Source organism: Ranitomeya imitator, chromosome 4 (genome assembly GCF_032444005.1).
Source record: "Ranitomeya imitator isolate aRanImi1 chromosome 4, aRanImi1.pri, whole genome shotgun sequence".
Classification (NCBI taxonomy): Eukaryota; Metazoa; Chordata; class Amphibia; order Anura; family Dendrobatidae; genus Ranitomeya; species Ranitomeya imitator.
The window spans coordinates 673,859,620-673,873,876 of record NC_091285.1 but is presented as its reverse complement, the minus strand read 5'-3'; the positions used below and the strand labels follow the sequence as shown (position 1 = coordinate 673,873,876).

Here is a 14,257-nt window from a genome sequence, read left to right as displayed (position 1 = left end):
ATACATTCATAAAACAAGCTAAATAAACTATTGTGATGAATAAAAACATAAAATACCAACCTTACTGAATGTGACGTATTCACATACAATGAGCCTGAGAGATCTGTGCAGCTATATCCTCTCCCCTGAAGCTCTGAAATCCAACTGTGATATCAGGTTTCACAGACCTTCAAGAGACAGGAGACTACCTGGAGGGAGGGGGTTTCCTCACAATCTGGTGAGGAAGGAGAAATGAAAGTAAAAGAGAAGCGCCTGTCAGATCAGTTGTATGTGACGGAGGGTTAAACTGTATTTGGCCTACTTGTTTGGTTGGGCCTACTAACTTTGTCTGCCGCTGCTTGTTGTTCTCCTCCACTGAACAAAGCAGTGCCGCCTGTTTACTTCTGTCACCAATTTTGAACTGCATTTGGCCCACTTTATTACTTGGGCCTACTAACTGTGTCTGCCACTCATTACAGTTGTCCTCTACTGAACAAAGCTATGCCACCTGTTTAGTCATGTTACCACATTTGAACTGCAATTAGCCTACTTTATTATTTGGGCCTACTAACTATGTTTCCTTCACATCCTGCCCATTGCCCAGCCACTGCTAGATGAGTCTGCTGGTACATTGACCCAGACCACTACATTCTCCTTGCACTCTACACAGCCAGAATCTGACCCTGCTGAAAGTCAGGTTCCCCTTCCCGCATACTATACCACCTTACACAGGGACAAAGAGGAAGGTGCAGATGAAAGTGAAGGTTCCTTCATCAGGTGTGGGTGCATACTCTTGGCGACATCACTGGCACAGTGCCCCTCATAGTACGCAAAAGTGTCTCTGCCGGTGGGAGGCGCCCCCGCCATCAAACACACCACCGTACTTTGAGGGGCCCTGTGCCAGTGCCAATGCGAATGAGTGGGCCCCCCGCTTGCTCAGGATCACAGCACTTGCAAAGTTGAAATACTTACCTCTCCCTTCTCCACCACCGTGACGTAGTCCGCGTTTCCTGGGCCCACGAAAAACTTGAACCAGACCTACCCCCCCACAACTTTATCCAAATGACCCCCAATTTTCAATGACTATTATTATAAGGTAAATTAAGATTGACAAGCTTAAGTAACAAGAATTGATGTTTTTGGCATTAAAATGGGCACTGTAGGTGTTTTCCTATCCTCCACTCACTGCCGACTTTGATTCCCCATTGACTTGCATTGGGTTTCGTGTTTCGGTCGGCCCCCGACTTTTCGCAATAATCGGCCGATTTCACCCGACCCGACTTTTGAGAAAGTCGGGTTTCGCGAAACCCGACTCGATCCTAAAAAAGTAAAAGTCGCTCAACTCTACTGATCAGAGCATGATTGGCAGAATCGGACCGATTTTCCCAAATGTGGAGAAAACAATTGTCTGCCCTTGCCCTAGCAAATTGACTGGAGTTCAGTAATATCTTTACTTTCCATATTATTTCCTTCTTATGGGTATGAGCATACGTTGCATTTTTGTCATTTTTTTTGCATTTTTCCTGCTCAGTTTTGTCACAAAACCTGAAGGATTTCCTAGTATCAGAAAAATGAATGATATTGCTTAAGTCTCATGTACATGTTGCTTATTTTTTCCCTGCAGATTGAAATCTGCAGCATGCCAATTGTTTTAGCGTTTTTACTGCAGAATTCACCAATGGTAAGGCTAAATTCACATGTTGCGCTTTTGCAGCATTTTTTTTCAGTGCTTTTTTAATGCAAATTAAAAGCTGCTTTTTACAGTATCGGCTAAAGCTTTGATATTTTAAAGATCTGAATGCACATGCTTTGTTTTTTTCCTGATTGACCTGGAAAACTGCAACTTTTTTTAAAATCTGCAACATCTCAATTCTCTTGGCATTTCTGCAGCGTTTTTGGGCAGTAAAACTGACTCTATTAAACATGAATTGTAGACAATTGATGCATAATTTGACCCAGAAAAGCAGTAAAAATGCACCAAAAGAAGCTGAAACAAATTCTGCTTTTGCCCAAAGAACATGTTTTGTTTGCTGAAATAATGCTACAAAAACGCAACATATGAACATAGCCTAATGAGTCGGGAAAAATCCGCAATAAAAACGCATGTAAAATTCAACAAAAGTGGGGCAAAAATGTGCATCATTTACACATCATTTATCCTGCATACAGATCAGGATTTGAAGCAGCAGAATTTTCTGCTGCAAATCCTGACAGTGTGAACATACCCATTGTGGCAGTTTTCTTAACATGGAGCTAAATTACCTCAATTTTCCTCAGTGAGTCTGTGAGACTTCTCTTCTCATCACCTTTCTTCAGGCCAAAGATAGCAAAGGCCATTCCATTAATTGGTTTCTTGAATAGGTACCTAAGAGTTAAAGAAACATGAAGTCAATCCAGAAAAGTACAAAACCACAAAATTTAGAAATCAGTTTTTCCACATGGATTATATTTGACCTCACAATTTGTCACACAATGTGCAGTAGTAATGTCATCTGATAAAACCTTAGCTTTGAGGCATGCAGCTTTTAGGTGGACCACAGATGTGACAGCTGGTTCTGTCTCCACACCTTGAACCATCTTAAATGATCCTCCCACCTCTCATCCATCTTTCTTTCTGACCATCTACAATCTGGCTTCCAACCCTCTAATCTACCGAAACAGTCTTAGCAAAACATTATTCAATCATCTAAACCTGACCTTTGTCTTCAACGCATTGTTGACCAATTTCTCCTTTTCACGATTCCCACTTTTCTTGTCCTCACGGACTTGGGCAACGATGGTGCACACCTCAACAATGGTGCCTTCAGTGGCTCCCGTTTACACAACACCTCCTTTTTTCATACTATTACTGTGGGTCAATCTCAAGTCTTTGTCTTTGGATTCCTGTCTTTTCATCGATCCTGTGCTTATGACCTAAGATAGCTTATACAATCACATGGTTTTTGTCCCCTGATCTACTATATCCTTTTACCAATACCTTGAAAAAAAAAAAAAAAAACCACAAAATTGAGCTTAACTTAAGATGGTATACATGCAGAGGTAAAACGCATGTTCAAAATGGCCACAAAACATTAAAACCTACAAGAGAAAAAAGTAAATGAAAACCCTGATATAACTAAGTAAAAAAGCAAAAATGCATTTAAATAACACAGAGTTTTTAGTAATACTGTTTTTTGATCAAAAAATAGCACAAAAGCCATCCCACCTCGTCACGGTAACTCTGATCGGGACAGTCCTAAACTATCTAATATTAAAACCTTACCATGAGTCAATGTTGACCTCAGTGTGAATAAGGGCAGATGAAAGGACTGAGCCCAAAAAGTGAAACACTAGACTAGGGAAGCCTTATATAGTTTCTAGCTCAGAAACAGGGAGGCCACACCCCGGATTGCACAGAATGCAACAATACACAGAAAAAAAAAAAAACCACAAAATAGAGCTTAACTTAAGATGGTATACATGCAGAGGTAAAACGCATGTTCAAAATGGCCACAAAACATTAAAACCTACAAGAGAAAAAAGTAAATGAAAACCCTGATATAACTAAGTAAAAAAGCAAAAATGCATTTAAATAACAGAGTTTTTAGTAATACTGTTTTTTGATCAAAAAATAGCACAAAAGCCATCCCACCTCGTCACGGTAACTCTGATCGGGACAGTCCTAAACTATCTAATATTAAAACCTTACCATGAGTCAATGTTGACCTCAGTGTGAATAAGGGCAGATGAAAGGACTGAGCCCAAAAAGTGAAACACTAGACTAGGGGAGCCTTATATAGTTTCTAGCTCAGAAACAGGGAGGCCACACCCCGGATTGCACAGAATGCAACAATACACAGAAAAAAAAAAAAACCACAAAATTGAGCTTAACTTAAGATGGTATACATGCAGAGGTAAAACGCATGTTCAAAATGGCCACAAAACATTAAAACCTACAAGAGAAAAAAGTAAATGAAAACCCTGATATAACTAAGTAAAAAAGCAAAAATGCATTTAAATAACACAGAGTTTTTAGTAATACTGTTTTTTGATCAAAAAATAGCACAAAAGCCATCCCACCTCGTCACGGTAACTCTGATCGGGACAGTCCTAAACTATCTAATATTAAAACCTTACCATGAGTCAATGTTGACCTCAGTGTGAATAAGGGCAGATGAAAGGACTGAGCCCAAAAAGTGAAACACTAGACTAGGGAAGCCTTATATAGTTTCTAGCTCAGAAACAGGGAGGCCACACCCCGGATTGCACAGAATGCAACAATACACAGAAAAAAAAAACCACAAAATTGAGCTTAACTTAAGATGGTATACATGCAGAGGTAAAACGCATGTTCAAAATGGCCACAAAACATTAAAACCTACAAGAGAAAAAAGTAAATGAAAACCCTGATATAACTAAGTAAAAAAGCAAAAATGCATTTAAATAACACAGAGTTTTTAGTAATACTGTTTTTTGATCAAAAAATAGCACAAAAGCCATCCCACCTCGTCACGGTAACTCTGATCGGGACAGTCCTAAACTATCTAATATTAAAACCTTACCAAAAGGTGGGATGGCTTTTGTGCTATTTTTTGATCAAAAAACAGTATTACTAAAAACTCTGTGTTATTTAAATGCATTTTTGCTTTTTTACTTAGTTATATCAGGGTTTTCATTTACTTTTTTCTCTTGTAGGTTTTACCAATACCTTGTAGATTGTAAGCCCATTAGACAGGGTCCTCGCCCATTGTTTACAAGATGGTCATCAACGTCTGATTGGTGATGGTGCGACCCTCGGCACTCCAAGCAATCAGTTGTTTCCCGTGCCAATGGAGGTTGGAACTGTTCAGTTGCCATGCTATAGCCCAGCTCCGTTGACGAAATAGGGTCTGCGGCCTGGCACTGTGCATCATTTCTTTCAATAGGGGAAGGATCAACTGATGTCCAAACAGCCACTGTAAGGGTCCGGCTGTGAATCCACCGCAGAACATTCATTGCATGTCCCCAGTATATGCTACAAATCTTCGATAGTTGTGGGTTCCATCTCAGGAATTATCAGCTATTTGGGAAATGGAGTCCTCCTTTTCAACTGTTTTTTGACAAATGAGTGTAAACAGCCATGCACATGCACCACCGCATCTCCATTCACTAGGCACTTTGGACTTTCAGAATTCATTTATAACCTACCCTATGAATATACTATAAATGGCCTGGGTTGGAATACCCTTTGAGTAGCCTGACATAGACAACACAACACTATAAAAGTCATTATTCTTTTGGATTGGCTCCGACATGACAGGGATCAATCCAATTAAAATCAAAATCATATTATTATATTATTCAAATCATCATGGTGATGCATACTTACCGACTTTCAATAGTTATGGAAAATGTTCGGTCGTCTATGTGCATGAAACTTTTCTCTGGCTTTATGATAACTTCAAAACTAGGTAACACTATAGGAAAAAAAAGGATCAATAGAAATAATGGACTCCTATTAAATGCTTTTTAACTATTTTTCCTCTTATTAAAAAAAGACAAAATGCCAATTTCTCGGATTTCCCAGAGAGTCAAGTAACAATATTGCCACCGCTACTATTCTCACATAATAGGTTCCAAAGTTTTTCTAAACTTAAAAAGCCCAGATTTCTCTATTTTGATGATTAGTCCATTCCTATAACACTATTTCATAATGAGGAATACTTGCCAATTTGGACAACAAAAAACGTATAGGGGCTGTGGTCATCTGTTTGACCTAAATATATCTAATTACCATATTCTTTAACTTCAAAGTGTGCAGAGAATTCATTATGAGAGTTGTCAAAATGGGCTGTCATGGTCCAGGTGCCAAGCCTGCCGGAAAAGGAAACAATATCAGTGATTAGACCGTAGGAAGTATTTCAGACAACCTCCGTAGGGAAGAGTAAAAGTAGCTATTATCAGGTTCTCAGAATGAAATTCAGTGAAAAACTAAAAATTTGACCTTAATTTTTAATTTTTTTTTGTATTTTCCAGCCTAATAATAGCTTAGTCTTCTAATGTACATAGTGAAATCCATTGGATAGTCCACCTTTAATTCTGAAGGACTTGCTGTGATCATACTTTCCATGGTTACCCATTTGTGTAGCCTGAGCGTCATCAGTTCACAGATGTTTCAGCAACATTCTGACATGGGGTTGACTAGTTAAGGTAACACTTTTAACACAGGAAAAATCTTCTTTCAGATTAAAATATGTGAGACATAGAATCTTTAAATAAATTTAGAAAATCAAATTCTATGATTTGCACATAATTAATTTGCATTTTATTGCATAAAATCAGTATTTGATACCATAGAAAAACAGAATTTAATATTTGGTCCAGAAACCTTTGTTGGCAATTACAGAGGTCAGACGTTTCCTGTAGTTCTTGACCAGGTTTGCACACACTGCAGGAGGGATTTTGGCCCACTCCATCATACAGATCTTCTCCAGATCTTTCAGGTTTCGGGGCTGTCATTGGGCAACATTGAGCTTCAGCTCCCTCCAAAGATTTTCTATTCGGTTCAGGTCTGAAGACTGGTTAGGCCACTCCTAGACCTTGAAATGCTTCCTATGGAACCACTCCCTAGTTGCACTGGCTGTGTGTTTTGGGTCATAGTCATGCTGGAAGAACCAGCCATGGCCCATGTTCAATGCTCTTACTGAGGGAAGGATGTTGTTGGCCAAAATCTCACGATAAATGACTGCATCCATCTTCCCTTGAATACGGTGCAGTCGTCTTGTCCCCTTTGCAGAAAAGCTCTCCAAAAGTATGATGTTTTCCCCACCATGCTTCACAGTTGGGATGGTGTTCTTGGGTTGTACTCATCCTTCTACCTCCAAACATGGCGAGTGGAATTGATACTAAAAAGTTCTATTTTGGTCTCATCTGAGCACATGCCTTTCTCCTATGCCTCCTCTGAATCATACAGAAGGTTATTGGTGAATGTCAAATGGACCTGGACATGTGCTAACGTGAGCAGGGGAACACTTAGGACTTGAACACAGCATATCTTGTGCACCACTGAGCTATTCAGCTTGCTGGGCAGTTACTTGCTAACCCAGATACTAGTACCTATTTGTTCCTGATTTTCGCCACCCTGAGTTCCTGAATGGTTCAACCCTGTGATCTCCTGATTGAACACCCTATGTATATATATATATATATATATATATATATATATATATGTGCAATAAAAAGAAATTTTGCAATCAAAAGTATCTAAAACTGAAACTCACTTGATAAAAATTAATGCAATGTCAGACTTGGTCGCTAAAGGCCAAACAGTAATATTTATTTCTGGGGGCCCTTCCCGGCGATTCACCTGTCCCCCTGTGGGGTAGTCTGTGCTTGTCTACACGGCTGCATTATTAAGAGATCTTGCATGGAGCCGCAAAACAATGAACATTGACAGTCATCTTGTGTCTCTTCCATTTTCCAATAATTGTGCCAACAGTTGTTGTCTTCTCACCCAGCTGCTTGCCTATTGTCCTGTGGCCCATCCCAGCCTCCTGCGGGTCTACAATTTTGTCCCTGGTGTCCTTAGGGTACCATCACACAGTGGCATTTTGATCGCTACGACGGCACGATTTGTGACGTTCCAGCGATATATCCGTGACGTTCCAGCGATCTCGCTGTCTGACACGCTCCTGCGATCAGGGACCCCGCTGAGAATCGTACGTCGTAGCAGATCGTTTGAAACTTTCTTTCGTCGTCTAGTGTCCCGCTGTGGCGGCATGATCGCATGGTGTAACAAAGGTGTGCACGATATTGTATACGATGTGCGCATAGTAACCAACGGCTTCTACATCGCACATACGTCATGAAATTATCGCTCCAGCGTCGTACATTGCAAAGTGTGACAGCAGTCTACGACGCTGGAGCGATATTGTTACGATACTGGAGCGTCACGGATCGTGCCGTCGTAGCGATCAAAATGCCACTGTGTGACGGTACCCTTAGTCAGTTCTTTTGTCTTGGTCATGGTGGAGGTTGAAGTGTGATTGATTGAGATTGTGGACAGGTGTCTTTTATACAGGTAATGAGTTCACACTGGTACAATTAATACAGGTAATGAGTGCAGACTAGGAGAGCTTCTTAAAGATAAACTAACAGGTCTGTGAAAGCCAGAATTCTTGCTTGCAATAAAATGCAATTTAATTAAAACCCAGTTTTGGCCAAGCTTTAAAATACTTTAATATAACGAGGACTCAATGGCTGTAAGATGACCAGGTCTTGTGGCTATAAAACAAGCCCAAACTGCATTTCCACTAACGTGTGTTTGGTTCTCTTCTGACAAAAGGACAATGTTCTATAAAAAATTTTTTAGTTTGTTTAGATTTTAGCCATGCCGCCATGTTCTTTTTCTCGTCAAATCCCTTCCAACCAATTTATATTAGCTCAATCTTTCTATAACTGTACTACTGATGATTTCTCTGCAATTTCTATATATTTTAGGTTATCTTCATTAAAGGTTAAGTTTTAATATTGGTAGCTCTCCATAGCTGATAGTACTCTGCAATTTCTATGAGCATTATAACCTTGCGTTGAATTTTAGGGACATCCAATCATGGAAAGAACTTGTGAGCAGCCTTGAATGTTCTATCCACTTATTAATAATTTTTCTCATTGTCAATCAACTTCACGTAGTTTGGAAATGACCTCATAGTCCTTTCCGGATTGCTGAGCAGCAAAAATTACTTTCCTATGATTTTTGATGATGTCTTTCTTCTTTGGCAATGTGTTAACTCACATCTGAATACTGAAGACCAGTAAATTGCCAAAACTTATGCTTTTATAAAAATGGTCACAGTTGCTGATGAACGATTAATCAGAGGCATTTGATTAACAGCACCTAACTAACACCCTCCTTATTCCTATGCAAATTGTATGGGTGTACTTAAGTTTTTTAAACATCATATTTTGGCCTAGTCTTTAGTAATTAAATAATGACATGCTGCAATGTGTCATATTTTGCTAATATGAGGTAGTAGTTGTCTAATATTAAAATCTCCTAAAGACCGGATACTATTTTATTACCTCCTAAAATGTGAAATATTGATGAGCCAACGTGCTTGGATAATGTCTTAATCGAGGATCGTCAGGTGTTATCCGAGGATCTTGGGTGTACTCATACTGTATGATGTTAAAGTCCACTGCATGATTTGCGACTGTTCCTTGACATTTGTGAGGATTGCCTGTATATTAGGAAATCCTTGTTGGTGTTGAGGCTTTATAGTAGCTTCAAATCATCCAAGGGGATGGGAACATAATACCAACACTCCCAAATTCTCGGAAAACACCCGAGGATTCTCAGACAAGACATTATCCTAGTATGTTAGCTCATCACTAATGTAAAACCTTAGAATTACTTAGATTTTTCCCCTACAGGTTTAAGAACCTGCTTCAATAAATTACTTCTACAAGATTTTTCAACAAAATGGCAGCGAGTTGCAACATGAAGGATAGGCCCTTTAAATATGATAATAATATCTGAAAATGTTATTCCCATTTTAACAAATTACCTGTATAAAAGACCCTTGCTGATTCTAAAAAGAGGCTCTGAAGTACTGGAGCAATGGCCGCATGTTTATACCATCGCTTCCATCATGATTAATAGTAGGACTGTCGTAAATAGTCGGCATCATAATAAAATCGGGATAACTGTTTAGATTCAACTAGTAGTGAAAGGGAATAGGTATATTGTTGTCTTGGGAAGGATTTTTGGTCAAAGTAAAATGGATTTTATCTCTGCTGGGTAAAGTGGTCATGATTCATTGTGGTCCATACCATGCTAGATCAGAAAGGTCAAAGTTCTTTGAGATGATACCAGATTTGTCAGGAAACCATTGCTCTTTTACTGTAACAATTCCATCCGGATTCTGAGATAAAAAAACAAAAACACATGACATGAGGACACTGGGATAAAAAACTAAAAAAAGAAAAAAAACAGTTTGAGTGCAGATGAACAATCAAATAAAGGACCCACCTTAATCTCAAAGATCACAGACTGCTTTGTTGACTGCATTTTGTAGTTCAAAGGATAAATTCGGTAGAGAACTGACAAGACATAATGTCATTTATTACTTTATGAACTTGGATACTTTGCAGTTGTGTTTATGTATTTTAGATCTATTAGGTACCAAATCATAGCTCATGTTTTTCATTTTGCATAGTAAAAAGTTACTATTAACTCAGCTCCAGAATGCATTTCTTATAGAACACTTGCAATTTCAGTTTCTCATTCCAAATTTTAGTTGTCTCTGAGCTAGTTGGTCAGATGTACACATAGATGTTATGGTTTCCTGCTCTTCTATTTTCATGAATGGAATAGAAAACGGCAGCACTCACTGATCTTCTTAACAGGTGCCTTTATTAGTTAAAATTCTTCACGGCTCAGGGGCGAATGAACAAGAGAATGTGGGAGCAGAACGACGGCCGTTTTGCGCCAGATCGGCGTGAAACGGCCATCGTTCTGCTCCCACATTCTCTTGTTCATTCACCCCCGAGCCGTGAAGAATTTTAACTAATAAAGGCACCTGTTAAGAAGATCGGTGAGTGCTGCTGTTTTCTATTCCATTCATCTATGATATCTGTCTTCCTGGCCGAAGCACCCGAGATCTGGGGGCCAGCTGGGGCTAATTAGCCTTGAGCGGAGGCAGTCAGCTGCAGTGGTGGTGCGGTCAGCTGTGCTTTTTTCTTCTATTTTTATGTAACATATATAGAAAAACAGCATCAGCATGGAAGAAACGATGTAGCAGTACTTAGCAATGTAGCTTTGAATCCACCTCTGGGATAAGCTAAAACACTTACTAAAAAAACTGTTCTAGTAAGGGATCTGTACGCATCTTTCTTTATCTTTGTCTCATTATACATCTCCTTCCTCTTCCCTTCTCCATAGAAGTTTCTAGGAGCTGTAATCTGATCCCTCAATAAGATGTAAATCTATCTGGTCTTGACTAAAGCAGACTTGAACTGTTGAGTAGGGATGATTGGATTTGTGGAAGTTTGGATTCTGGTACTCGACAGAACTTTAGTCCAAAGTATGGTTCAGGTACCAGAACTGAACCCGAACATGAACCTGTACCCGAACTTGACATCAATAGGGACCTGAACTTTGGAGCTGTAAAAAATCTCTCCTCCTAAACTCTGGACATTGATAAACGGTAAAACAGACTTCCGGAAGAAGTCCGTGTTCGGAGTTCAGCACCAGACACTGGGCACAAACCCCGAACTTTAAAGTTTGGGTTCACTCATCTCTTCTGTTGAGTGAATGATGAGTTTTGAGAGCAGGAAAAAGAGAAGTTGCTCAAAAGTGGAGAAAAAAAAAGCATATTTCTTATAATATATTCTATAGTTTTTTGTATTCACTTGTACTATTCATTTATGAAATATTTGTGACCATTTAAAACGCCAAATCTTTAATGATATCTAATAATATTTAACTGGTAATATAGTTTTAATCACATTCTTGGAAAAATGTTGCAGAATTATCATTACTTGTAATTTGTTTTTGGGGCTTAAGAAACCTTCCTCCTCCTCCTCCATCAAAGTTTTTATCCTCTTAATATATTGCAGTCTCCATATTACACAGCACTGTGTACTCACAATTGCTCATTTTGCCTTTCTACCCCGCTAATTCTTCTGTTTTCCATTAGGTCTATGACATCTCATAATTAAAAGCTGAGTAGCTAAATCCTTCTAAGCTTTATGCAAAAACAGGAAGTGAGTTTTCCCTGTATGAGTCGTCACTGGAAAGTCCCTGGCACGAGAAGAAGAGAGCCGTTGGGTCAGGAGTTGAAGAGGGGAATGATTTCTGCAGGGAAAAGCGACTTCCCATTTCTACATAGAGCAAAAATGAACGCAGCACTCCATAGACTTAAGTGAAAAAATGTGGTTTATTTCAAACCTACATGCTGTGGCAACGTTTCGGCTCACACTGAGCCTTTCTCAAGCCTTTCTCAATTACATAATCATTCCCGACAAACCATGGCACAGTGCTTCATGAAAATCCTATGAGCTAATAAATGCATTGTTGTAAATGGAGGGTGAATTGATTGCCATTGCAGCTAACCAAAGGAAACTAATGACCATTATTTAATTAGCATTAACGGAAACCTGACAGTTGACCCATGCTTCCCAATCTATGGGCAGCACGTATAGGACAGAGGCTGCACTATTCCAGCCATGCAACGCTGCAGCATTTCATGGAAAAATATAGTTTATTAGTTGTCGGGGACTGAGCCATGCTGGGGACTAGACAGACAGGTGTTGTCCTCGGTGCCTTCTCCCCACCTTGAGTGATAGGTCTTTCCCTTTTCAAGCATACAACGGGCAGAATGAAGCCTTCAGGTACTCACCTGTCCATCTAGCCTCCAGCACGGCTTGGATTTCTCTGAAACGCGTTTCAGAGTTTATCATGTATGACTGCAGCCACTGTCTGATAAATGATTGCCATGGATCGGGCAGCATGTATCAGCTCTCAGGTTCCCTATAAATGTACACATAACTTGTAATATTCCATGTCATATCCAATGTGACTTTCTTAATCTGAGGCTTCTAAGGGCACAAGGTGACGCTTAAATTGAACCCATTTAAAAAGTTTGGTGTGTATAGAAATATAGGTCATTTACATTACCTTTAGATCCCGGTGTATAAATGGTTTTGTCAGTCTGGATGAAGATGTAACCACTATGGAAAGAGATGGCAACCACTTTTTCCAAGGTACACTGTGGTGAACTCACTTTTACACTTACATAATATCTTTTCTTTGGCTCATTCAGGAGATCTCGAGATTTAATCTTAATTAAAAAAAGGAACAAAATAACTATCAATGGATAGAGAAAGACGAAAATATGTTGCCTAAAAAACACAATAGCACATGCTCTAGTCTGAAGGGTATATTTGACATTGTGCCATATGTGATATTTGACCATCATTCCCCCAATGCATAGCGGGTTCAAGAGCTAGAAGTCTTCCACTGACTATATATATTCATGATTTTTTGAGAGCTCAACCACATATATATTGTAGGAAAGCGAGGTAGGACATGACTAAAATCCAGCACTGGAGGTCCTGATTGTGTGCACTCGGCTAACTGACTGGAGCCAGGCCATGTGTTCATTTTGTGTTCGGTCAGCTAGGGAAGCTGAGCAGTCTGTATGTTGGAGCTGGTGAGTGACCGGCAAATGTGAGCTGTTTGGGATATGAACAAGGAAGAGAAGCCAGTGTTGATTTACTTTTATCACTGGGTATTTCATGTATTAGAAGAACAACAATATCCTGAATCCTATTCCTTCTGGTAGATGCATCCGGTAAATGGATAGGTGGAGGAGTGACCAAACATCTGAGCAACTCTCTCTTGTAAATTGCTTGCAGAATTGGTTTAAGCCAGTTTTTCTCAACTCCAGTCCTCAGTCAAGACCCACCAACAGGTTATGTTTTCAGGATTTACTTAGTATTGCACAGGTGATAATTTCATCACCTGCTCAAGCATTAATTCCATCACTTATGCAAATAAGGAAATCCTGAACACATGACCTGTTGGTGGGTCTTGAGGACTGGAGTCGAGAAACACTTGGTTAAACAGACCACCATTCCCCAATGCATAGTGGTCCAAGAGGTGGAAATCTTCCACTGACTATATAGATTAATCATTTTTTCGAGAGCTCCAACCAAGAAAAATCTCATGACATACTGTGAACTTACATTTATTTTCATTGTTCCCAAGTAAACATTATTACTATTGACAGAGATCCTGCCCTCAGCGAGAATTTGTTTCATCACGGGAAATTCCTGGACTGAGATTTCAGCATCAAATCCAGAGCTGTGACCATCTAGTACAATGGTTTCATCAGTGTCAGCTCGTAGGATGCCTGGAGTAATCAAGGTACATCTGTTCAGAGGAGACAAAGCTGTAGATGTAAGGAGCTGAATAGTTGGAGGTTACTGGAGATCCATGTTAGCTTTCCCTCCACGGCTAATGGCATGGAGGTGACTCTGCCAAGATGTTTTCCATAATGATAAAGAAGTGGCTCAGAAATAATTTCACAAATCGAGATAGGGAAAAAGTGCACTGTATTGTAAAGATTCAGCCAACAACACCTCAATGAGCAGTGGATCCAAGGCCCATGCACCTCACTAAATTAAACATACTGTATGCTGCCATGGGTTGTGAAAGCTACTCATGTGATGACCAATGGATTATTTATTTCCCTTATGGGTTCTCACTGCGATGGATGAGTAATGTCTGATCTCATGTAATCGATGTAACATGGCC

The 14,257-nt window shown here is 39.6% G+C and overlaps 1 protein-coding gene across 1 annotated transcript in view; it reads right to left on the bottom strand.

The window, feature by feature from the left end:
• LOC138674681 (venom factor-like) overlaps window positions 1-13,938 on the bottom strand; it is a 94,455-nt gene extending 80,517 nt beyond the window's left edge. The window contains exons 1-8 of the mRNA XM_069762496.1: window positions 13,928-13,938; window positions 13,687-13,873; window positions 12,617-12,779; window positions 9,968-10,038; window positions 9,769-9,860; window positions 5,732-5,811; window positions 5,327-5,414; window positions 2,242-2,344 (exon numbers count right to left, since the gene is read on the bottom strand). Of these exons, the coding sequence (XP_069618597.1) occupies window positions 2,242-2,344; window positions 5,327-5,414; window positions 5,732-5,811; window positions 9,769-9,860; window positions 9,968-10,038; window positions 12,617-12,779; window positions 13,687-13,873; window positions 13,928-13,938 (795 nt within the window). The remainder of the gene's footprint in view (window positions 1-2,241; window positions 2,345-5,326; window positions 5,415-5,731; window positions 5,812-9,768; window positions 9,861-9,967; window positions 10,039-12,616; window positions 12,780-13,686; window positions 13,874-13,927) is intronic.
• Window positions 13,939-14,257: the final 319 nt, after the last annotated feature.